The 22108-nt window shown below is 61.1% G+C and overlaps 2 protein-coding genes across 3 annotated transcripts; one reads left to right on the top strand and one right to left on the bottom strand.

Annotated features, from left to right (window-relative positions):
• Positions 1–1147: 1147 nt before the first annotated feature.
• WRAP73 (WD repeat containing, antisense to TP73) lies at positions 1148–12428 on the top strand. Of its 2 annotated transcripts, XM_044236980.1 has the most exons (13): positions 1216–1270; positions 1647–1717; positions 4460–4612; positions 5115–5231; positions 5803–5875; positions 7010–7113; positions 7848–7934; positions 8222–8356; positions 8435–8512; positions 9953–10058; positions 11024–11149; positions 11580–11771; positions 12088–12428. In XM_044236980.1, exons 3-13 carry the CDS (start codon positions 4589–4591, stop codon positions 12228–12230), a joined length of 1185 nt encoding a protein of 394 aa, XP_044092915.1. In that variant the 5' UTR covers positions 1216–1270; positions 1647–1717; positions 4460–4588; the 3' UTR covers positions 12231–12428. The 2 variants fall into 2 exon arrangements, with proteins under 2 accessions (XP_044092914.1, XP_044092915.1); XM_044236979.1 differs by lacking the exon at positions 1647–1717 and having other exon boundaries at positions 1148–1270.
• Positions 12429–12996: 568 nt separating this feature from the next.
• On the bottom strand, positions 12997–16598 carry TPRG1L (tumor protein p63 regulated 1 like). Its single transcript, XM_044236981.1, has 5 exons — positions 16333–16598; positions 16136–16227; positions 15868–16044; positions 14925–15078; positions 12997–14348 (listed from the first exon to the last, which is right to left on the bottom strand). Exons 1-5 carry the CDS (start codon positions 16534–16536, stop codon positions 14154–14156), a joined length of 822 nt encoding a protein of 273 aa, XP_044092916.1. The 5' UTR covers positions 16537–16598; the 3' UTR covers positions 12997–14153.
• Positions 16599–22108: the final 5510 nt, after the last annotated feature.

The raw sequence follows: 22108 nt of genomic DNA, 5'->3' as shown, positions 1-22108 counted from the left end.
GGTGCAGACCGGCTACTCCAGCCGCAAGGGTCCGCCTCTCACCTGGCGCGCCTGGCTCACTTCTGCACACCTTCGCGGCTCACCTCCTGTTTGAAGGCGCGGGGGTTGGGGACACAAAGACGAATCACTAGGACGGACTGATTTGGCCCGGGACAGAAAAGGCTGGCACCGCCTACCCGGACGCGAACACGCATCCCCTACGGGTTTGTTCCAGGAAGCTGGGGGGCGTCCGCGGGGCGCAGGCGGGGGACTGTGCGCATCCAGGCGTGCGGGGGAGCCAGGCTGGGTCTGGGTTCCCAGAGGGAGGGTCGAGGCGCGTGTCCGGTTCCGCGCGCCCCGGGAGGGTGGGGAGGCGCAGGCAGGGCCTGGGCAGGGCCTGCGGAAAGCCTTTTTCGGGGAAGGAGGACCAGGGGTTCCCGGAGGGCGAGAGGTCAAGGCGCTCGCTGGGGAGCGAGCAAGGTGCGCGACGCTGACGCAGGTGCGCGCGGCCCCGCCTGCCGAGGTTCCCGGCCCGCCTCGGGCCTTCGGCCGGTCCCTCTGCTCTGCGCGGAGAACCGGAGGGTGCGCGTGCCCCCCGGCCGTGCGGAGCCCGCGTCCGCGTAGTTCTCCCCAGATCCCGGTGCCACCCGAGGCGGGCGAGGGCCTCGCGACAGGCAGGGCGGCCGACGCAGCTTCAAAGAGCAAACGAATGCGGACTTACACCGCACGTGTGGAACAGCACGCGCGTGTGCACGATTGCGTATCAGCACGCGCGTGTGCACACGGCTGCGTCTCTTAGGCGAGCGCGTGTCCGTGTGACTGTGCCCGCGTCGTCACTGTCCGTGCAAATGCGTCCAACGGGACGTCCCTGCACACCGAACTTCAGATAGCGGGGACTCTTTTAGTGTAAGTGTGTCCCGTGCGGTTTGGGGGACATTTATCCGCAAACATGATTCGTTGTTTGAAATTCAATTTGAGCGCACGCGCTGCGCCCCGCCCCGCCCCGCCCACCCCCGCGGGAGGGGACCGCCTGCGCGGGAAGCGGCGCCAGGCGGCGCGGGATTGCGAGAACTACAAGCCCCACAATGCGGCGCGGGCACCCGAGGCCCTGATAGGCTGCGCCGTGCTCTCGTCCTCCGTCACTTCCGGCCGCGGAGGTAGCGGTTGAGGCTGCTCTGCAGAGCTGGACTGACGTTCCCGGGCCCCGGGCTAGGCGGCCGCCATGAACTTCTCTGAGGTGTTCAAGCTTTCCAGCCTGCTCTGCAAGTTCTCCCCGGACGGCAAATACCTGGTGAGCGATCTCGGGGCCTGGGGGGAGGCAGCTCGGGGGTCCGCGAATACGGTCCTCGCTCCGGGGACCCAGGCGGATGCCTGGAACAGGGGCCCTGGGGCACGGGGCTCAGGCTGGGGTCTGGGCGGGGGATCGGGCAGATACCCCGAGTGGGGGGCAGGTGACCCGGCTGCATAGTAGAGCAGGGCCTCATGTCGTGGGGGGGCTCAGGCTGGGGTGGGGGAGGGGGACCGGGCAGATACCCCGAGTGGGGGGCAGGTGACCCGGCTGCGTAGTTGTGCAGGGGCTCGGGGCAGAGGACTTGGGCAGATGCTCCAAGCAGGAGCCCCGGCTTGCGCAGGTGCCAGCCTCCCTGCCCCTCGGTTTCGTCCCTCAGGGGCAGGCAACGGCAGTCCTGCTTCACACATTTGCGGATCCGAGGGCATCAGCTCATTGTCCGGCTGACACGTAAGGCAAACTCCGGACTCCGCCGGCTGTGGTCTGGTCGGGTGCAGTGGTGGGCGCCAAGGGCGCAGCTACTTGGTCTTTTCCTGCCGCCTTCACCTGTGTCTGCCCCGGGCCAGATGAATGATGGGAGGAATAGCAGTCTGTGTCCCGACACACGGCATTGTCTGCACTCCTTTGAGCTTCTAGGACTTATTATTATTATTATTGTTCATTATTGGGGTGACAGAATGGTGGGTGCCGAACTCACTGAGCGACTCCATCTGGGCAATGTAAGCTTTGAAATAGGCCAGTATCATCAGTGTATACCCTCAGAACCTTGTGTGGGGAGGCAGGAGCAGGGAGATACTGGACGCTGGAAATCCAGTAAGAAAAGATCATGCCTTATAAAAGTGCGCTTAGTCGTGTGTCTGAACTGAACCATGCCCCATGGTTCTTTCTCAGATGGAGACGTACTGACATTCCTGGTGTTGGTCTAGGTCTTTGAGAACACAACTCCTTTGTAGAGGTGTTACTCTAAATCACGTAAACCGGCATTCAGCTAACACATACATAACGTCTTCTGCTTAATTCACCCCAGAAGCCGTGGTATGTTACTCAAAGTGCTCCCCATAAATTAGGTCTTTAAAAATAATTTCTGAAAACCCCAGTAAATTGTGGAAAGAAACACTGTATTACTTTGCTTCCTTTTTGTTGCCCTGTGGTTTCTCGCCTTGGTGAAAATACTGCAGGACACTCCATTATAATGTTACTTGAATCCTGTTCTTTGAAGGTCTATCCTAAATCCTAAAGAAAGTAGGTCTGTGTTGCCATTTTAATATCTTGCAACAGATTTGACAGTTTCATAAGTGTCGATACAGATGTTGCATTTCATAAGGGGTTAATTGTAACTGATCAGAAAGCTGCACTGTGACCCCTGTTTCTTCTGATCCACAATTGCCCTCCCCTCTCCTTTTGACAAAGAAAACTCATGAGCCCCCCCCCTCCTTTTTTAAAGATTTTATTTATTTATTTGACAGACAGAGGTCACAAGTAGGCAGAGAGGCAGGCAGAGCGAGAGGGAAGCAGGCTCCCCGCTGAGCAGAGAGCCCGATGCAGGGCTTGATCCCAGGACCCTGAGATCATGACCTGAGCTGAAGGCAGAGGCTTAACCCACTGAGCCACCCAGACACCCCTCATGAGGCCTTTTTAAGATGAAAGTTCATAAAACACAAACCAGTAATCTAGTTTGACATTGATAAGGATAAGAAGGAAGCCATTAACATTTAAAAAAAAGTTCTTGATTTCTTAGTTGTAATCTAATCTACAGTCAGCACATAAGTAAATTCAAATTATTTGCTTAGATACGGCATTATTAACAATGGCCATAAACTGTGTTCGGGAAAACAGCATTGACACTTACACATCTTCCCAGTCAGTATTCGGAATGAGGTGGTGCAACTGTAGGAAAAATGTCCCTGCTTTTCCCTCCTGTGCTGGGGAAGCATAGTTGTGTGTCGTCCCACACGTCTCTTTGGAGCCCCCAGGATACCAGTGGGGTGTCCTACATCTCCAGTCAGTTCTGGCATGATCCGCCTGGAGACCCACAGGTGGACAGTAGGCACCCCACATCAGAGGCCAGCCACAGTGGCAGGCCTTCAGGTTCCCGACAGACCCTTCAGATACTCACAGAACTCAGGGAAACGCTGGCTAACAAGCACGGGATAAAGGATACAGGGGACTAGCCAGGTGGGTAGGACAAGGTCTGGGAGGGTCTCGAGCACAGGAGCCTCGGTCCCCATGGCGAGGGGGTGGGCTGTGTCATCTTCCCTGTGTGGTGTGTTCGCCAGCCTGGAAGCTCTCTGAACCCCATACTGTTGGCATTTTGCAGCGGCTTCCTCGTGATCAGTTGTTAATTCCATTGCCAGCCCCTCTCCTCTCTCTGGAGGATGGGACGGAGCTGAAAATTCCAAGCTTCTAACCATGGCCAGTGTTTCTGGTGACCAGGAAACCCACCTAGAGTTGCTTCATTAGAACAAAAGATGCTTCTGCGGCACCTGGGGGGCTCAGTGGGTTAAAGCCTCTTCCTTCGGCTCAGGTTATGGTCTCAGGGTCCTGGGATCGAGCCCCGCATCGGGGAGCCTGCTTCCTCCTCTCTGCCTGCCTCTCTGCCTACTTGGGATCTCTCTCCCTCTGTCAAATAAATAAATAAAGTTAAAAAAAAAACAAAAACGAAAAGATGCCCTCCCGTCACCAGGAGGTTTCAAGGGGCTCCCGGAGTCCTGAGCCAGAGTCCGGGGCAGAGGCCAGTGCGGATGCTCTGTTCCCTCGAAGTCAGTGAGCCTTTGCACAGCATCCTCACGTCTCAGTGGCCCTTCTCGGCGAGGACCCGAGACCTCGGTCCTCACTTCCTGTGACTTGTCTGCGGGGCTCGAGCAGCAGCGCCCTTGGTTAGTTCACAGAAGTGCTCGTCCCACGCGGACGTGAGTGGAAGATCACTCAAGTGGAGAGTTTTAACAGAGTCCTTTACCCTGGCACGCCACAGTTTTCAGACGTAGTTTGTCTATGTCGACTGTATCGTGGGAGAGCTGCTCTGTTTGGAGCGGGCGACGCAGTCGGGAACAGGAGGCGGTGCCGCTGGAAGACCCGTCTGCAGGGAGAGGAGGACGGGGAGCTCCTGCACGGGGGGCGGGGGGGGGGCGCAGATGCTCTGAAGGCCCCTGGCTTTACACTGTAGACCACGGACGCCTCTCCGTTCCCTTGCAGGCTTCCTGTGCGCAGTACCGGTTAGTGGTCCGGGACGCGAACACCCTCCAGGTCCTCCAGCTGTACACGTGCCTGGACCAGATCCAGCACGCCGAGTGGTCGGCGGACTCCCGGTTCATCCTGTGCGCCATGTACAGGCGGGGGCTGGTGCAGGTGCGCTCCCCGCAGGGCCCGCAGCCCCGAGGCCTTCCCAGAGCGCCGCCTGGACAGGGCCATCACGCTGTTGCCCTCATGGTTTGGGGGCGGGGGAAGGGCAGTGTAGTTCAAAGCTAGTTTTGTCTTAAAATTATTAGTTTTAACGGTTTAAGTACTTTCAAAACAAGAAAACACTTCGATCTTCTTCGTTTGTAACCACATAGACTTCCGTACCAGAAAGCGTTCAGAGACACTGAACGTGCACTTCGTGGGTTTTGGGAAGCGCACCTGTGGCGTATAGGTCCGGAGTCTCCTGAAGGAGCTCGTAGGGCCGGCAAAGGGAATGGCCTGTTTAAACTCAGCCCAGGGAGGTCACCCAGCGCTGTGGCTTCATGCTGCCGTCAGGCCCCGGCCCCTCAGGAGACCCTGGGAAACATGCCCTGGGTCAGGCGCTGGGTTCCGCGTGGTCCGTGTGCTGATCTGTCGCGGTTCTGCTCGCTTGTGTGTGTTGCAAACGCAGGTGTGGTCCTTGGAGCAGCCGGAATGGCACTGCAGAATCGACGAGGGCTCGGCCGGGCTGGTGGCCTCGTGCTGGAGCCCGGACGGCCGCCACATTCTCAACACCACCGAGTTCCACGTGAGTGCGCAGGCGCCTGTCCCTGATGGCTGCTGTGAAACCGCAGCCGTGAGCGTCCGAGGAAGACGTGTGGCTTAAGCCATCAGTGTTAGAATCACATCAGTGTCGTTCTGTAATCTTTTTGACCAGTTTTAAAGAAAAAGAAAGCAGATTTTTAAAAAAGATTTTTATTTATTCACTTGACAGAGATCCCAGGTAGGCAGAGAGAGAGGAGGAAGCAGGCTCCCTGCTGAGCAGAGAGCCCGATGCGGGACTCGATCCCGGGACCCTGAGATCATGACCTGAGCCGAGCGCAGAGGCTTTAACCCACTGAGCCACTCAGGCACCTCAGAAAGCAGATTTTTAAAAAATTCTTCAGCTACAATTTTAAGGACTTAAGCAGACCCTCTGACAGTAGGAGGTGCGCTCTGCTGCATAGCAGCTTCCGTTTTCCCCTTCAGCTGCCTGACCTGTTTTTAATTCTGCAGCAAACGGCTTACTCAGGCCACGGAGTGGGAGACTATGGGAGGCTTGAAGCCCGTCTCGGAAACTGCTAAGTCGACACTGTTTTCTTTCCCCTTTTCCTCGACAGCTGCGGATAACTGTCTGGTCCTTGTGCACAAAGTCTGTGTCTTACATCAAGTACCCGAAAGCCTGTCAGCAGGGTGAGTGGCCGGAGCGGCTCGAAGCCTTTCCGCGTGCCTAGGGTGCGGGGAGCGCGTGCCCTCTTTATCACGGACACTTTGTGGGCACACGTAGCCTCGGCAGCGTGTCCGTGTGTGCCAGCCCTCTGCCTCCGCACCCAGACCTGCTAATGCCTCGTCGGTGACGTCCCACGTGTGTCTCAGAGGACGAGGTGGAATCAAAGGGCCTCAAAGAAGTAGGGTTTACACGTGGTCCCCTTCCCTGTCGGAGGACTGGGGCCCAGGTGCCTTCAGCTCGTGCCCCTCCCGGGAGCACCCCCCACCCCAGTTCTGAACTTCAAGCCTCCAGGCCTTGTGGCGGCTACCCCTGTGGTCGCCGTGCCTGGGCGCGCAGCCAGGTGACCTCGGGAAGGTGCCGCACGCCCGTCCCGCTGCTGCCAGGACCTCGCGGTACTGGTTCCTGGACGCGCGGTCTTACGTCTCATTTCACGAGCACAGTGAAGCCTTACACGATTTGAATAGTTTTCCATTTTTTCTGTTGCCATTAGCAGTTTGGAACTTGAATGAAATGCAACTGCACGTTCGTTTTTATCTGTAGAACTTGGATCTCAGTGTCTCTGCGGAAGGCAAACACATTTCCTGAGTGGAAGCTAAGTCTTCTGTGTGTTCTTCTGGCTCACGACGCGTGAGATGTGGCCCAGGGCTTTTTGAGCTCATACGAACTGGAAAATTAACATTTTCAACCAAAGTCTATTTCCAGAGTCTTTGCTTAAGTTCACTTCTTCCAAGTAGTTAAATTCAAAGTCAAAATTCAACGTGTAATGACAACCGACTTTAAACCAGTGGAATTCCCTGTGACTTATTTTCTAAAGACGTGACGACCCGTGTCCCGTGAGGTTCGAGGCGCACCTTTTAGTAACGTTCTGCAGTTCCCGGGTTTTCTCGCGGGTCCCGGCCCGGGGTCTGCGGGGTTCTGCAGAGCAGCCCAGCGGGCGGTGGAGCCCGGACCACAGTCACTGTGTCGTGGCTCTCCTGTGGGCTGTGTGCACCCGTCCCTTCCCGTGGCCTCTACTTCCCTTCCCATGCCCCGTCCCTCCTCGAAAGTGTGGCTCCTCCTGCTCGGCCGCGGACAGCAGGCCCCGTTCCTCTCGGCAGGGATCTCCTTCACCCGGGACGGCCGCTACCTGGCGCTGGCTGAGCGGCGGGACTGCAAGGACCACGTGAGCATCTTCGTCTGCAGCGACTGGCAGCTGCTGCGGGTAGGGCGTGCTCAGTGATCCTGGGGGCGTGGGGGTGGCCGACTCGGGGATTCCTGGCAGCTCCGGGGCCCCTTCAGGAGAGTGGGCGACAGCGTGACGTCATCTCTCCGGAGTGCGGAGCATGGGCCCACCTGGTGTGCGGTGGACGTGATGTGCCGTCCTTGGGAGCCTTTCCCGTTTGTTAGTGTAGTGGGATTTGCGTGTGTGTTGCTGAATGAGGAGGACGAGGGCCTACTCTTGGCAAGATGCCAGGGTGCCGGGGTGCTGGGCAGCCCAGGGCACAGAGCCCTGCCCCGGCTGGGTTTACATCTGCAGGAGGCTGGGTGCAGAGAAGCTTCTGGAATGGGAATGGCCATTCCATCAGAGCACCAAGGAGTCCTCGCTGACTGGGCATGGAGGGTCCTGGCACGATCTTGCCTGAGTTGGCCTTGCAGGAGTGAGGCTGAGCAGGCGGGAAGAGGAGGGAGAGGGGAGCATGGGGAGGGCAGCGTGAGGGGCCGTGCTGGGCCCTGTCCTGCCTAGTGGGCTGTAGCCACGTGCTGGCCAGCCTGGGACCTCCTTGTTGCTCCGGCAGGATTTTAATGATGGAAGGACAGAGCTGTAGATACTCTTGTCCATTTCTATATAAAGAAATTAAATACTAAACATGTAAAATAAAAACCTCAGTTATGAATTGTGCCTTTGTTTAAGGAAACACTTTCAAAAGTAATGTCTCTCCCTTCTGCCTTTGGAAGCACTTTGATACGGAGACCCAGGACCTCGCAGGGATTGAGTGGGCCCCAAACGGCTGTGTGCTCGCGGTGTGGGACACCTGTCTGGAGGTATAGAAAGTGACCAGGTAGACCTCTGTGACTTAAGTGCTGTGACCTGTGTTTACCTGAGGTTCCGCGGTGGCCTGGTTAGCCTCCTGGGCTCCGATGTGGAGCCGTAGTCCTTTGACCACAAAGTCCTTACGTTTGTGGCCAAGGTCCCCACTGTCGCCTCTGGGTGGGGGGGGTCCTGTCTTCTCTCCAACATCCCACTCGCTGTCCGAGTCCCGCTGGCAGGTGTCCGTGTCCTTCCCGGGCTCGGGTCAGCGTGAGGCTCAGCCACCACGGCGTCTCCTTAGTACAAGGTCCTGCTCTACTCCTTGGACGGCCGGCTCCTGTCTGCCTACTGTGCCTACGAGTGGTCCCTGGGCGTCAAGTCGGTGGCCTGGAGCCCCAGCAGCCAGTTCCTGGCGGTGGGAAGCTACGATGGGAAGGTGAGGACAGAGCAGTGCACGTGGGGACGCCGAGGGCCCAGCGCAGGCCGGGGCCTCACGCACACGTTCTCTCCCCAGGTGCGCATTCTTAATCACGTGACTTGGAAAATGATCACAGAGTTTGGGCATCCAGCAACTGTTACTAATCCCAGAATAGTAAGTCTGGAATGCAGGCCTCCATCAGGGCAGTATTTGGGGAAGGGAGGTAGAAAAATGCGCTTTTCTCTTCACACTGTTCATTGTGATACAGGCACTTACATCACTAGAAACTTCTGTCACTGTTTTTCTTCTCTCTCTCTTTTTATTTATTTACTTATTTTTAAAGATTTTATTTATTTGACAGACAGAGATCACAAGCAGGCAGAGAGGCAGGCAGAGAGAGGAGGAGGCCAACTCCCTGCTGAGCAAAGAGCCCAATGCAGGGCTCCATCCCAGGACCCTGAAATCATGACCTGAGCCGAAGGCAGAGGCTCAGCCCGCTGAGCCACCCAGGCACCCCTCTCTCTTTTTTCAAAAAAAAAGATTTTATTTATTTGACAGAGACAGCAAGAGAGGGAACACAAGCAGGGGGAGTGGGAGAGGGAGAAGCAGGGTCCCTGCTGAGCAGAGAGCCCCATGTGGGGCTCGATCCCAGGACCCCAGGATCACAACGTGAGTTTAAGGCAAATGCCTAATGACTGAGCCACCCAGGCGCCCCTAGAAACTTCTGTCACTGTAACATTTCACAGGATTAGAGAGTGTCCTTGCCCTATCCCGCCCCTCCCCAGATGTCACAGATCTGCCCCCGCTCTCGGCACTGCAACCAGGGCCTCCCACCTGCAGGCACTGAGCATCTAGGGCTGGAGAACCAGACCAGAAAAATAAGGTGTGGGTGTCCCTGAGCAGGCAGGGACTGGCAGCGTGCTGAGGGATCATGGCGTCAGATGCCAGGAAGAAGTGATACAGGATCTGAGGGAGAAGCGGTTCAGGCAGTGGAAACAGGAAGTGCAAAGGTCCTGAGGCAGGTGCTGGGGGCAGGGGCAGCCCAGCAGGGGGCAGACAGACCCTGACCTTGGGGAACTTGCCCACAGATGAGAAACATGAGTGAAAACAGAAGGAAGAGAGGGGGATACCTAGGGAAGTGAGGCTCAGGCGGGGCCCTGTGGAGGCACTGGGCTGTGGGCAAGGTTGTGGGAGGCCGAGTTCAAGTGGGCCGGCCGTACTGCCCTGGAAGGGTGTGCTGCAGGTCCTTCCAGCCACAGCCACAGCGCCTTCTAAAGCTGTAGGGCAGGCCGGGGCTCCTCACCTCCTCGGACATGGGCCTGTCAGGCCTCAGTCTGTAGATGCCCCCTCGTTTCCTGGGCCTTGCCTCCTGGGAAATGCCTGTGCGTGCTGGCCGAGCGGCTGGCTGCGTGATGCAGGTTTGTACACCGCCAGCACACACGGAGGGCATTAAGAACCCCACGAGGGAGCGGGTGTTGCTGGGCAAGGTCCCTCCTGTCCCCAGGAATGGTAACCCTTGCCACGAGGTCAGGCATCACCATTATCAGGTGCGGTCACCGCCTGTGCTCCTGCCCGTGCCGAGCGGGCCAGTGGCAAGACTGTTGTGTGTTCCAGGTGGTGTATAAGGAAGCCGAGAAGAACCCGCAGCTGGCGCTGGGCCGCCTGGCCTTCCCCCCGCCCAGGGCAGCGGCCTGCACGGCCTCCAGCACAGAGAGCAAATGTGAGCAGCAGAGGGCCGGGGCCATCCGTGTTCTTCTTTTGTTTTCTAAGATTTTATTTATTTATTTATTTGGCAGAGAGAGAGAGAGAGAGCACCAGTAGGCAGAGAGGCAGGCAGAGAGAGGGGGAAGCAGGCTCCCCACCGAGCAGAGAGCCTGATGCGGGACTTGATTCCAGGACCCTGAGATCATGACCTGAGCCAAAGGCAGAGGCTTAACCCATTGAGCCCCCCAGGTGCCCCTGGACATTGATTTTTTTTCTTTAGGTATATTTTCCCTTCCCTGTGACCCCTCCCAGCCAGCAGCCCTCACTCGGGGAGCGGTAGAGCAGGGGAAGGTGTCTGCTGATTGTATCTAAGTGCTGGACCCAGGCTGGACAGCTGGTGCTCCGAGGGCGAGTTTCCTGACTGGGCAGGTGTCCCCTGGTCAGCGAGAGAGGAGTGGAGCAGTCCGTCCGGGGGCCTGCAGCCGCGGGGCGCTTGTGGGTCTCGGCCATGGGGTCCCCGCTTCTGTGCGGCGTCGCGCAGGCTTTAGGACAAGAGGGGGCCCTGGAGCAGTGGCCAGGCCGGGCTCCGTCAACACCCCCAGTGGGGCAACCTGGACCCAGCGAGCACACTGCCCCCCCCCCCGCCTTCTCTTCCTCTTACAACCTTTGACTGCAGGTCTTACAACGTCGTTTAAGACTTTCCCGTAGAGCAGTTTAACTACACAGCAAAGTCGAGGGGAAGGCCCCGAGTTCCCACACACCCCTGTCCTGCGTGGCCAGGCATCTCCGCCCTGTGGACCCCCCTGCAGGTGCATTTGCTGCCTCAACGCGGGGCACAGCTGAGCCCCGATTTCATAGGCGTTTGCCTGACGTGTTCACATGCTGATGTCGTTCTGCACGAGGGCCGGGGGGCGGCCATGGTGGGGTCTCAGATGTGCACACCACGACTACCCCGCAGCATCCTCTCTTCCAATGTTCTAGACGAGATCGCCTCGGTGCCAGTTTCCTTACAGACTCTGAAGCCCATTGCTGACCGAGCAAACCCGAAAGTCGGCATAGGAGCGTTGGCCTTTAGTCCGGACAACTACTTCTTGGCGACAAGGAATGGTCAGTGGCCACAGGCCTGCACCAGGCCTCTCGCGGTTTCCTTGGGTGCCCAGGCTTTCAGAGCCAAGGAGAAGAAACTCAGGCTTCCCAGAGTGCTGCGTCCTCCCTGGTGCTGGGACGGCGTGCCCACGGAAGCTTCTGGAGGCGCAGGCCTTGTCTGGCAGAGCAGCAGCCGGTCGACCACTGGCCTTGTCCTGTTTGGTGAAGAACAGGGTCCAGGCAGCAGGACGGCCGAGGGCCCGTTTTAGACAGGGAGGGTGTTTATGGTTTTTCAGGGCATAGAAACAGTCGTTAGGCCTGGGAGCCTGGAGGGAGGGGCAGGGACTGTGCGGCCCACGAAGACCCCAGAGCAGCAGCACCCATGGGTCCCGTGGCCCAGCCTCTGGGGCGCGGTGAAGAACCGGGCACCTGCCGCATCTTCCCTCCTCAGACAGCGTCCCGAATGCCGTCTGGATCTGGGACATACAGAAGCTGAAACTCTTCGTGGTGCTTGAGCAGCTGTCCCCGGTGCGCTCCTTCCAGTGGGACCCACAGCAGCCCCGGCTGGCCATCTGCACGGGCGGCAACAAGGTGTACCTGTGGTCGCCGGCGGGCTGCGTGTCGGTGCAGGTGCCCGGGGAAGGTGAGTGCGGTGTTCCTCTGAGTTCTTCCTGGCCGGCCGCGGGCGGGACTCCAGCGGACGGGCACAGCCTGGCTCGTTTGTGTTACTGCCTCGACTGTGAAGCGAGGTCATGGTCAGTGTCTTCGGGTAAACGTCACCGCCAGTCCCCAGCGTGCACTCCCTGGCATGGGCCTGGGGCTCGCAGCGTCTCTAGGTTGTAAGAAGGCCCCCCGAGCTGATCTGGGGCTGTGGCTGGGTCTCTCTGGGCCCGTCCTCTGCTCGTGGAGCGTGGGGTTCCTCTCAGCCTTTAACCCTCTGGCCACCTGTCTTTCTCCAGGTGACTTTCAGGTGCTTTCTCTGTGCTGGCATTTCAGCGGGGACTCACTGGCCCTTCTCAGTAAGGACCACTTCTGTCTGTGCTTCCTGGAGACCGAGGAGAGAGCTGGCACAGCCTTCGGACGGCCGGGTGACCACACCTAGGCCGTGTGCATAGCCGGGTCCTGGTGAGACCGAGGCAGGACGGCTGGCATGTGCCGGCTGCAGAGAAGGGATGGGCTTTCCTGGGGGCTGCTCCAGCCATGGTGGCCCACAGGAAATGATTTGCTGTTATTTTTCTATAGCATTTTTGTAAATATGTATGGTACTAATTTTTATTTAAAATAAGTATTTCCTAATTCATAAAATGGCTGATGGCTTGCGTTCATGAAAGGTTTGGTTATGGGAAGGACTCCTTGTTTCAGGTTTTGGGGTCACTAACAGGAAGGAACTGACCCCGTTTCTCCCTTAGGCGGACACCTGCTCTGCTCTGGGGCCCCGATTCCCCATCACTGGGTGGGGTTTCTGGACAACGGGCTTGGGCTTCACATGGGCAGTGTTCTGGAGTGCAGGGAGGGGAGCCCCGAGCACTGGCAGGGCGGTGCCACACGGGGAGGCAGGGAACGCAGGCCCCAGGGCCTCTGGGTCAGGTCTGCAGAGAGTCCACCCTGGCCTTCTGTCCACAGCAGTTCCCGCCACCTCCCGGTCCAGGGGCGTCTGACGGCGGCCAGGACGGAGAAGCACCAGTGCAGGAAGCAGGCTTCCAAACCTGGCTTGGTCGGCCCCGCCAAAGGCTCAAGGCTGGTGTGCTCGCCACTCTCTAGGTTTTTCTCTGGGCAAGCTGCACCAGGACAGGAATTCCTTACCCGAATGTGCACAGCCAGTTGGCAGGCTTTCAAGGCGAACAGCTTCAAAGAAGGAAAGACATCTGTTCGATTGTAACTGTCTTTACTACGAGACCAAAAGCGAAGGCTCGAGACCCAGGTGGCGCGGAGGCAGCCTTTCGATGTGCACAAGCCGCCGCGTTTGGGTCCCAGCCACGCGGACTAAAGCCAGGCCAGAGCCGTGGATGGGAGGGAGAGACCGTGAGCCGGCACTTCAGGCTGGGGACGCGCTGCCCGTGGAGCCAGCAAGCGGACGGCAGGTGCGTGAGCGGGCGGCGCTGCGGCTCCCACCGGGACACGCTCTGCCGGCGGCCGCGGCTCAGGCGTCGTCGGGCCAGTGGACGGCCCTGGGTCGGTGTGGGCGTCGTGGTCACCGAGCCCGGGGTCAGCAGCGTATGAGAGGAGACGCTAATACGGTCCCTCTTTCCAAAAGGGCATCTTGAAAAGCCAAGTAAGCGACCCCCATTTTAAATAGGAAACGAGAAAACAAACCTAGACGGGGCAGGTCGTCAAACTGTTTGCAAAGAACTAAGAAGGTGACTCAAATGGATGAACTGTCTCGAAATGACTTCCTGCGGACGTCCGGGCCCGGGAAGGATGCCAGAGGTACTACACAGTACAAGTTTACAAAAAGTGTGGCTTTGGGTCAAACACGTATTCACACAAAGCAGCTATTCACTCGGCAGCGCGAGGCAGACTGTCTCTCGCTTAGTTTGGCAGTCTGGCTTGTTCTGCAATTAGCTTTAAGAAAACGGATGAAATTTCAAAATACAAAACTGGACACCAAATAGAAAGGTATTTGCAACTACGGGCAGCGGGGTCAGGGACCTCCCCGGACGGAGCAGTCCACACAGCACTGGCCTGGGGCCCGCGGCGCCAGCAGGGAGGTCCCGGCGGGACCGCGCGTTTATTGACACGCCAGCGCACTGGGCGGGGAGGACCACGAGAAGCCAAGTGCAGACACTCCAGGAAAAGCATGGAAACAGGTTCTAGAAGACGAAATGCCAGCCAAAACAGGGACAGCTAGCTTCCTTTTCGTCCGTAGCTCCTATTGCCAGATGCCCACGACCCAGCTAGGGCACAGAATTCATGTGACTATTCTAATCGCGCTCAGACCCCTAAAGGTTCACAGCCCCGACCCTGCAGGGGCCGCAGAGCCGGCGTGTCCGACACCCCAAGTTCCCTCGTCTGCCTGTGGCAGCGTCTAGAAGCCTATTTTGCCTCTGGTCATGGAATAGCCCAATTTAGCTTCGTTGTTAATGAAGGACATCAATCCCACGTAGGTCTCAATGAGGAGGGGACGCTCCAGGACCAGTACACCGTTGGCTTGCCCCGGCAAAGGACTCTCTTTTTGGGCTTTTTTGACAGCTTGGATTAACATAGCTTTGAAGCTTTCCAACTTTAAAGAGAGAGAAAACATGTTGCTGATCAGCGATCTACACCAGGAAAACCCCACCCAGTTCTGCACCAGCCCCCGTCGCTGCCCCTGCGTGAGAGGCCTTTCCAGCCACAGCCTCCCAGTCCCTCAGCGCCTTCTTGATGTGGCTCTCTGATTAGCCCCGTGCCATGCGGACACATGACGAGCCGCACAGGGCCTTGCCCTCCGCACGTCACAGCAGATCTGCAGTCGGGACCCACCTAATCCCTCTGCCACCTGCCAGGCCAGGAAGGAGGCCACGGTGCACGGATGCCGAGCGGCGTCCCAACTATGGCCTCACCAGGGCCCCAGGGCGTCCTCTCCTGGTGAACACAGACTGCCTGGAACCCCGCGAGGCTCTCCTCCAAGGCGATGGGGCCACAAGGGGCCAGGCTGTACACCCCACTGACCAGGAGCCACTAGTCACATGGGCCTAGTTAAACAAGCTAACCCTTCTGAAATTTAGACGTCTGTTTCCTCAGTTTACTACGACCGTTCACGTGCTCCACAGCCACATGGGGCCGCGGCGGTGAGCAGGGCAGGGGAAGCGGCTCTTACTCGGCACAGAGAGGCGGTCTTCTCATCCGCACCGGCCATCGGGTGCTCGATGAACGTGGCGTAGGGCACGTTGGTGGACCAGGGGTTCCACCTGTTTATGAAGGAAGGGCGGCTCTGCTTGTCCCACTGAATGCGAATCCCAAGACCTTCTCGCCTACGGAGAAGAAACGAAGAGCTCACTCGGCCGGCCCCAGCGCTCCCCCACAGCCCGGCCAGGGGTGGGGACGGACACGGGGACGCTGCTCCACGGCCACCGACAAGACCTGCGGCGCTTCCAGCAGAGAACTTCTGGGCTCCGGGAGTGACCGCGGTCGCCAGTCGGCACGCGCCGCGCACTCTGGACGCGACAGACGGAGAACTGGTGACCCCGATCTTTCCACGATTACCGCAGGTTAAGGGGCCACGGGAAGACTCTGTGGGTGGGCTGAGCACACGGACGACAGGCCGGCAACTTGAGGGCTTTGTCCCCAAGTTCTTGCTGCCAGCACCCTCGACAGGCACAGCTTCCCGGCCCCAAACCCAGGCTCTGCAGCAGGCTCGAGGCGGACAGCCCAAGCCTCCCGACCCGACTGCAGTCGAGGCTGCCCACGGGTCAAGATCACTCCCTCCTGACACGGGCCACTAACTGCTCTACGTTTAACTGGCAGGGACATGTGTAAATGGACATAACACACGACCCTTTTTCCGTCAGAACTCAGCCAGAGCAGGGCGAGACCTGACCCGGTCCCCCCTTCCGGGCCAGAGGTAAAGTGCTGGGTTTGGCGGGCCCCATCCCAAGAACGCCGGGTCTGGTCTGCTCCGTTTCGCCGCCAGCCTCGCGGCTCTCCTTCCAGCGCTCCCGCGCCCGCAGCCCCCGCGCCGCCCACCGCAGCGGCTCCAGCATGGGCAGACCCAAGGCCGCCGGGAAGCGAAGGCCCCGGCGCGGCTCCGCTCGCGGACTTACTTGTTGAGCGACTTCGGGGGGAACTGGAACTCCCCGCAGGAGATGGTGTCCACCGCGCTCAAGGCCACGCGCACCACCTGCCGGCACTGAAGGCCGATGAAGTCGTACTTGCAGATGAGCAGCGCCTGGTCCGTGATGAGCACCAGCCGCTCCTTCTCGTTATTCCAGTGGTCGACCCTGCCCGCACACGGCCCGTCACCGCGCGGCCCCGCGCCCGCGCGCCCCGCGCCCCCGCGCCCGCGCCCCCCGCGCCCCCGCGCCCGCTCACTCGGTCAGCAGCCACACGCCCTGGATGTCGCCGTCCTCCACCGGCCGCACCACCACGCGGATCTCCTCCACCGCCTGCTCGATGGTGCCGGGCTGCGCGGGCGGCGGCGGTCACGCTCCGTCCGCCGCGGCCCCCCGGCCCCTCCTGCGGCCCCCGCCCCGGCCCGGCCCCTCCCCGGGACGCCCGGCCCGCCTCACCCGGAACACGAAGTACTCCTTGACGCGGGCGCGGCGCGTGGGGTCGTGGACGCTGAGCGGCCACAGCGTCTGGCGCAGCGGCGTGCCCGCGCCCGGCCGCCCCCCGACCCCGCCGCCGCCGCCCGCGCCGACCTCCTCGCCGGCCGCCAGCACCGCCGTGGGGCTCGTGCCCGCCGAGTCCACCGAGTCCCGCAGCTGCAGCATGGCCAGGCCGGCCGCCGCCCGGGACCCCGAACCCGCGCTCCGCACCACAGACCCCAGACCCTGCCGGAAGAGGCCGCAGTCCCGTCGCCGTCGCTACCGCCCCCGGCCCCGCCCCAGCGCCGGCCCCGCCCCGGCCCTCCCCCTGGTCACCGCGGTTGGCTCGGCCCCGTCGGTCCCGCCTCAGACTCCGCCCTCTCCCACCCCCTCCTGCCCCGGCAATTGGCTCTTCGCCAGCCGTCTTCCGCGATTGGTCCTTCCCGCCGCCAGTTCACAATCGCTCCCGCCCCTCTCCGCGCCGGAAGCGCACGCCGCGCGCCCGCCCATTTCCTCTTGACGCGACGGGGAGGGGGCTCCGGGGCTGGTTGCCAAGGAGACGCAGAGGGTGCGCTCGGCGTCCAACGCCAGTTACCCGCTGAGAAGCTACTGGCCCCGCCCGCGGGCTCCGCCCCCGCCGTGCGGTCACCGTCTCCGGACGCGCCCCTCACTCCGCCGTCTCACTCCGCCGTCTCCCTCCGCCCCCTCCGAGGCCCCGCCCCCGCCCCGGGCCCCGCCCCCCCGCTCCCCCCTTCGACGCCCCCCTCGCCTGCGGTCCCGGCCCCCGACGCGACCCGACGCCAGAAGGGGCCGAGGGTGCTGGAGGCGCTGCCCACGAGGCCCGCACGGCCGGGCGCCCCGGACGCGGAGCTATTGGGGGGCCGCTCCGGACCGCGCCGCAGCGGCCTCCCTGCTCCCAGGACGCGGCCCTCTCAGAAGGGGACACGGAGGCCCAGGCCACTTGCCCCCGCCACTCAAGGGTCAGAGCAGGACTCTTGCCCCCAAGCGTCCCAGGCCTGCTCTAGTCCGCCAGACCCTAGAACTGCGTCTGTTCTTCCTGGGGTGGCGGCTTTGGCGGGAGCGGGGCCACCTTCGGCTTCTGCCCTGCTGTCCCCCAGGGCGTGGTCTTCGCCCAGGTCAAGCCCCAGGCTGTCTTCATCACCGTCCCCCTCGGGGAACCCAGGGGCTGTGCATCCAAAGCCCCACCCGGCAGGTCACTTGTGACTTCCACTGCCTGGACGCGTGCCACCCACTTACTCCCCCCACCCCCAAAGCTGTCTGGCCTCACCCCTGCTGTGTCCATCCTGCAGCACCGGTTACCCACCCGGCATGCACATGCCCACGCCCGTCCCTTAGGAGAGCTCGGGCGCTGGCCTCTACGGATGTTCGCGCCTTGGGTTTATAGCCACTTCCAGAGTTAAGTTTCCCCAGCGCCCCAGGATGGCCACATACCACTGTGTGCGCCCCCCGGCTTGGAGAGGGCTGGGGGCGGGCTGGGCCCTAGAGTGGAGGCTCTCACAGGTGATCCACAACTCAAGGATGGCCCAACCTTCTGTTCCCCAGGACCTCCCCCAAGGAAGGGGGCTGCAGGGATGCGCACAGCAGGTCCTGGACACCACTGACCGCCCCCCCCCGGCACGTCCTCCTCTACAGAGACTGGGTGCTCCAGAAGGTGGAGAGAGCCTGCCTGGTGCGGCGGGAGGGCTCGGGTCCTGGATCCCCCACCAGAGACTGACACGAGGGTCTGCGCTTGAATAAAGACAGCCGGGAGGAAGGGAGCAGGCCAGAGCCGTCCTGCAAGTACACGCTCAGGCTGGGGGAGTGGGCCGGCCCAGAGGGGACACCTGCGCCGGGCACTGCTGCTGGGGGGATTTGGGATTTTTCTGTTTCCAGAAGTTATGGGTCATAGCCAGGGCAACAGAGGCTGTGTCCAGTCATCTGAGGGACGACTCCTACTGGTAGGGGGTGGGGAGAGTTTTTGGCCCTACAAGGTTCCTGCCAGAGCCGCTGAGGCCACCCCCCCGCCCCCCCAAGCTGAAACCGCAGTAAGAACACTGTATAATGAGGCTGTGGGTCCCTGTGGGCTGGAAGGAAGAGTCTAGGCCCGGCACCTGCTTTCTGGGGCAGCCGGCCCCTGGGGTGGGAGACCATGAAGTCACTGCCTCCCACTGCCTCCTCGGGGCTCCCGTCTAGCAGCCTGCTCTGTCCATACTGGAAAAGTTTACATGGTTTCCTCCTTGGAAGAACACAGAGATCTCACACATGCCGAGTGGGTGTGCCAACCTGGGTAGCACAGTGCTTCTACCTGCTCGGGCCTGCTGAGGTCGGGTGGGACAGAGGCCCCTGCCTTCTCTTGACTCCGGGGCCCATGACGCCCTCTTTGGGCCCTGTCCCTGGCGGAAGGTGGCAGAGAGTCTCTCTTCCCTGGCAGCCAGAGTCGAGCGGAGCCTCTTTGCCCAGTCCCTGTGGGGTGGGCCTAAATCAGGCCCCAGAGGGACTGAGCCACTGGGCCGGTGTCCTCTGACCCCTCTCTTGGGTCCCCTCTCCATATGGAGGGGAGTCACAGCAGAGCCAGGGACCCGTCCAGGCTGGCAGCTGTAGGCTCAGGAGGCCCTCTTTCTGGACCTCGTCTTACAGGGTCCTGCGGGGTCCTGCAGGGTCCTGGCTCCTCTTACCTCTGTCCACGAGGACTGGCACAGTGAAGCTCTCTGTGCCTCAGTTTCCTTCTCTGTTGAGTGCGGGTAATGGGCCTTCCTACTTCCAGTGGCTGTTGGCAGGCTGAAATGAGTCGATGTCTGTGGTGTGTCCAAGTTCCCCACCGGGCCCAGGTTCGAGCCCCGTCAGTCTCACCGGTTCCCCTTATTCATGCTGGTCCCAAGTGCCCGTATGTGTGCAAATACTGCCTTTGCTCCCAACACGCATGCATGGGGGGCAGTGTTTCCCCCTTTTATGGAGAAGGAAACAGTCCCAGAAAGGTGGTCACTTTTCAAAGGCCACGCATCAGCCAGATGCTAAGACCTCCTGAAGTTCCCAGCCCGAGCTCCCGCCCCCCACGGTCTGCTCCCGTGCCGGGGGTCCCGTGCCGGGGGCAGACAGACGGGAGCCCTTCCACTGAGACAGTGACAAAGCAGTGGGTTCCCGGCACAGTGACCTCCAGGGGCATCTCCCCAGCGTGGGGGTTGGGAAGGGGAACCAAAGTCCAGGGGACGAGGCTGCCTGCGAGCAGGTGTTTCCCGTGGTGGGGGTGGGGGGTGGACAACCAGCCCCGAGCGCCCAGCCGGCCCTGGCTCTGAGTTCTGTCTGGCCTGTCGGCACGTACTCAGGGCTGACTGTGGACCCATCACTGAACCTCCTGCCTCCCTTTCTCGTCTGGAAAGTAGGACTGACAAAACCTGGTTCACAGGTCGTCGTCCGGAGGCTTCCAGGGGCTGATTGGTACAGAGGGGACCTGTCGGAACAGCCCTCCGTCAGCGTTTGTGCCCCGACGGCTCAGCCCGTGGGGATGGCCGGCAAGCGCCGTGCAGGGCAGGGGAAGGCAGACAAGGGCCCGACCAGTCGCGGTCCCGAGGAAACCACGACCTGGTACCCAGGGGTTGGGGTGCGCTTCGGGCGGGAGGACACTCCCTGCTCACAGATAAGGTGTAGAGGGGTGAGTCTTGGCAGGAACAGGATGAGCGTCTCTCTTCTCCAGTGGGGAGGGGGAGCTGGCACTTCGGGTAAAGGCACTGGGAGGAGCAAGGGGGTCCTTGGGCGGCTGGGGGCCTCGCGGCTTTGCACCGAACCCTTCCACACGGCAGCCACTGGGCGTGGGAGGGACCAGAGGCTGGACTAGACTAGAGATCGGGCGATAGGCATGTCGCTGGGTTGCTGGGGTCCAGGACAAGGGAGACGGGAAGGCAGGTCCCATGAGGGAGTATTTGCCAAGGGTGGCAAGGGGTGAGACTTTCACCCCACTTGGGAGCGAACAGGGTAGGCTGCCAGAGGACAGGAGACCCTGGGTCACAGGGGACTGTCACAGGCAGGGCTGGGCGTTGCTGGCGTGTCCGGCGGGTCAAGGGGGAGGGTGTCCAGCACTGTCAGAGAGGTGGTCCTTGAGGCTGCGTTTCCAGTCTGGCTAGAGGCGGCGGCAGGACAGGGACTGGTGACTGGCAGGGCAGGTGTCGGAGGAGGTCATGGAGAGGACGTGACCATGGGTTACCCTGGAGCTGCCCCTCACGCTGCCCTGTCATTGGGACACAGGCTCTGCTCCCATTCCCACGGCAGGAGCCACCTCCAGGGCCACAGCCTTGAGGTCATCGCGGTGCGGTGACGGAGCCGGGAAGGCCCCTGAACAAACTTTAGTGTCAGGAGGGTGTGGCCATCTCCTTGGCTGGTGGCGCCCAGGAGAAGCCTCGCAGGGAAGTCAACCCCTTCCAGAGACTGCCGCCCGCCTTCTGCAGCGCCCGCCTCCTTCTCCCGCTCTGCCCGCCCCGGAGACATGGGGGCAGCAGGAGGGACAGGAGAGATGCCCTGCGCGGGCGCCCTTGACCTCTCTGTGGGGAGGGGGCCTGTCTGTGAGACGCCTGGGGGCCGCCTCGGGATCCTGAGTGCAGGAGGCCCGGAGATCCGTGGTGGGTCCCACGCACTGGGGAAGGGGTGCGGCGTGCACGGCGGCCGGCGAGGGAGGCCTGGGGCTGTGCAGTGGACTCGCCTCCCCTGTGGGGGCTTTAGAGGGACAGGGAGGCCCAGCTAGAGGCTGAGGGTCGGGCCAGAAAGCTGGGCGGGGAGCAGAGGGGAGGCTGTGCGGGCACCCACCACGCCTGGCTTCCGGCCAGCAGACGAGAACGCTCGGTCTGGCAAAGCTAGAGGGCACAAGCCGCCACCTACGGAGGTCCCGGCGCCCGCGACGGAGCCCGAGAGGGACGCTAACTGGTGGGATCCCTGAGAAAGTGAGGCCCGTGACGGGGAGAGGGTCGTGACCCACCGTGCACGGAGGTCCCTGGGCTGTCCGACGCCGGCACCGCGGAGAACTCTGCACGCTCGTTACGCTAGACTTCCAGGAGCAGAGGAACAGACGCCGAGACCCCTAGAAGAAGGCGTTCTCTCCGTCTCTTCACGTTGTAAACCCCATCGTGTCCGAAATGGAGGCTCCCGGGGATAACGGGGGCGCTGCCCACCGTCGCCCGGCCCCGCAGGGGAAGGGGGCTTCGACCTCATGGACCCCGCCTCGGAGGCCCCCTCGCCGGCCACAGCGGCTCAGGGGCAAAGACGGATCTGAGATGTCTTCCCCACGCGCTAGGAAAGGCTTCCGCGGTGAGCAGGCACTGGACGCCTTCCGCCTTCGCGACACCTGCCGGACTCGGGGGCTCCGGGCTCCAGTGACCCCGGGGGGTCCGTGTCTGTCTCCGGACGTCGCCGATGAGGGCTCCCGGCGGGCCACGTCTCCTGACGTCCGGGGCTGCTGCCCAAATTTACTTGTAAAGGGGCTTTCTAACCTGTCCTACAGAAGCAGCTTTGATATCGATCATGTACGTATATAAAATTGCAAGTGTTCTTTTGTCTGGTAACAGGACAAAGTTTCCTTGGACTATGGGTCTCTCTTAATGGGATTGTGAAAGGTTTTTCCTTACCTTTGAGTTCATCCTGGGGCGCCTGGGGCGCTCAGTGGGTGAAGCGTCTGCCTTCGGCTCAGTCATGATCTCAGGGTCCTGGGTCCCGGGTCCTGGGATCGAGCCCCGAGACCCGCTCCCTGCTCGGCGGGGAGTCTGCTTCTCCCTGT

Source organism: Neovison vison, chromosome 2 (genome assembly GCF_020171115.1).
Source record: "Neovison vison isolate M4711 chromosome 2, ASM_NN_V1, whole genome shotgun sequence".
NCBI classification, from domain to species: domain Eukaryota; kingdom Metazoa; phylum Chordata; class Mammalia; order Carnivora; family Mustelidae; genus Neogale; species Neogale vison.
This window is presented reverse-complemented; position numbering and strand designations above follow the sequence as displayed.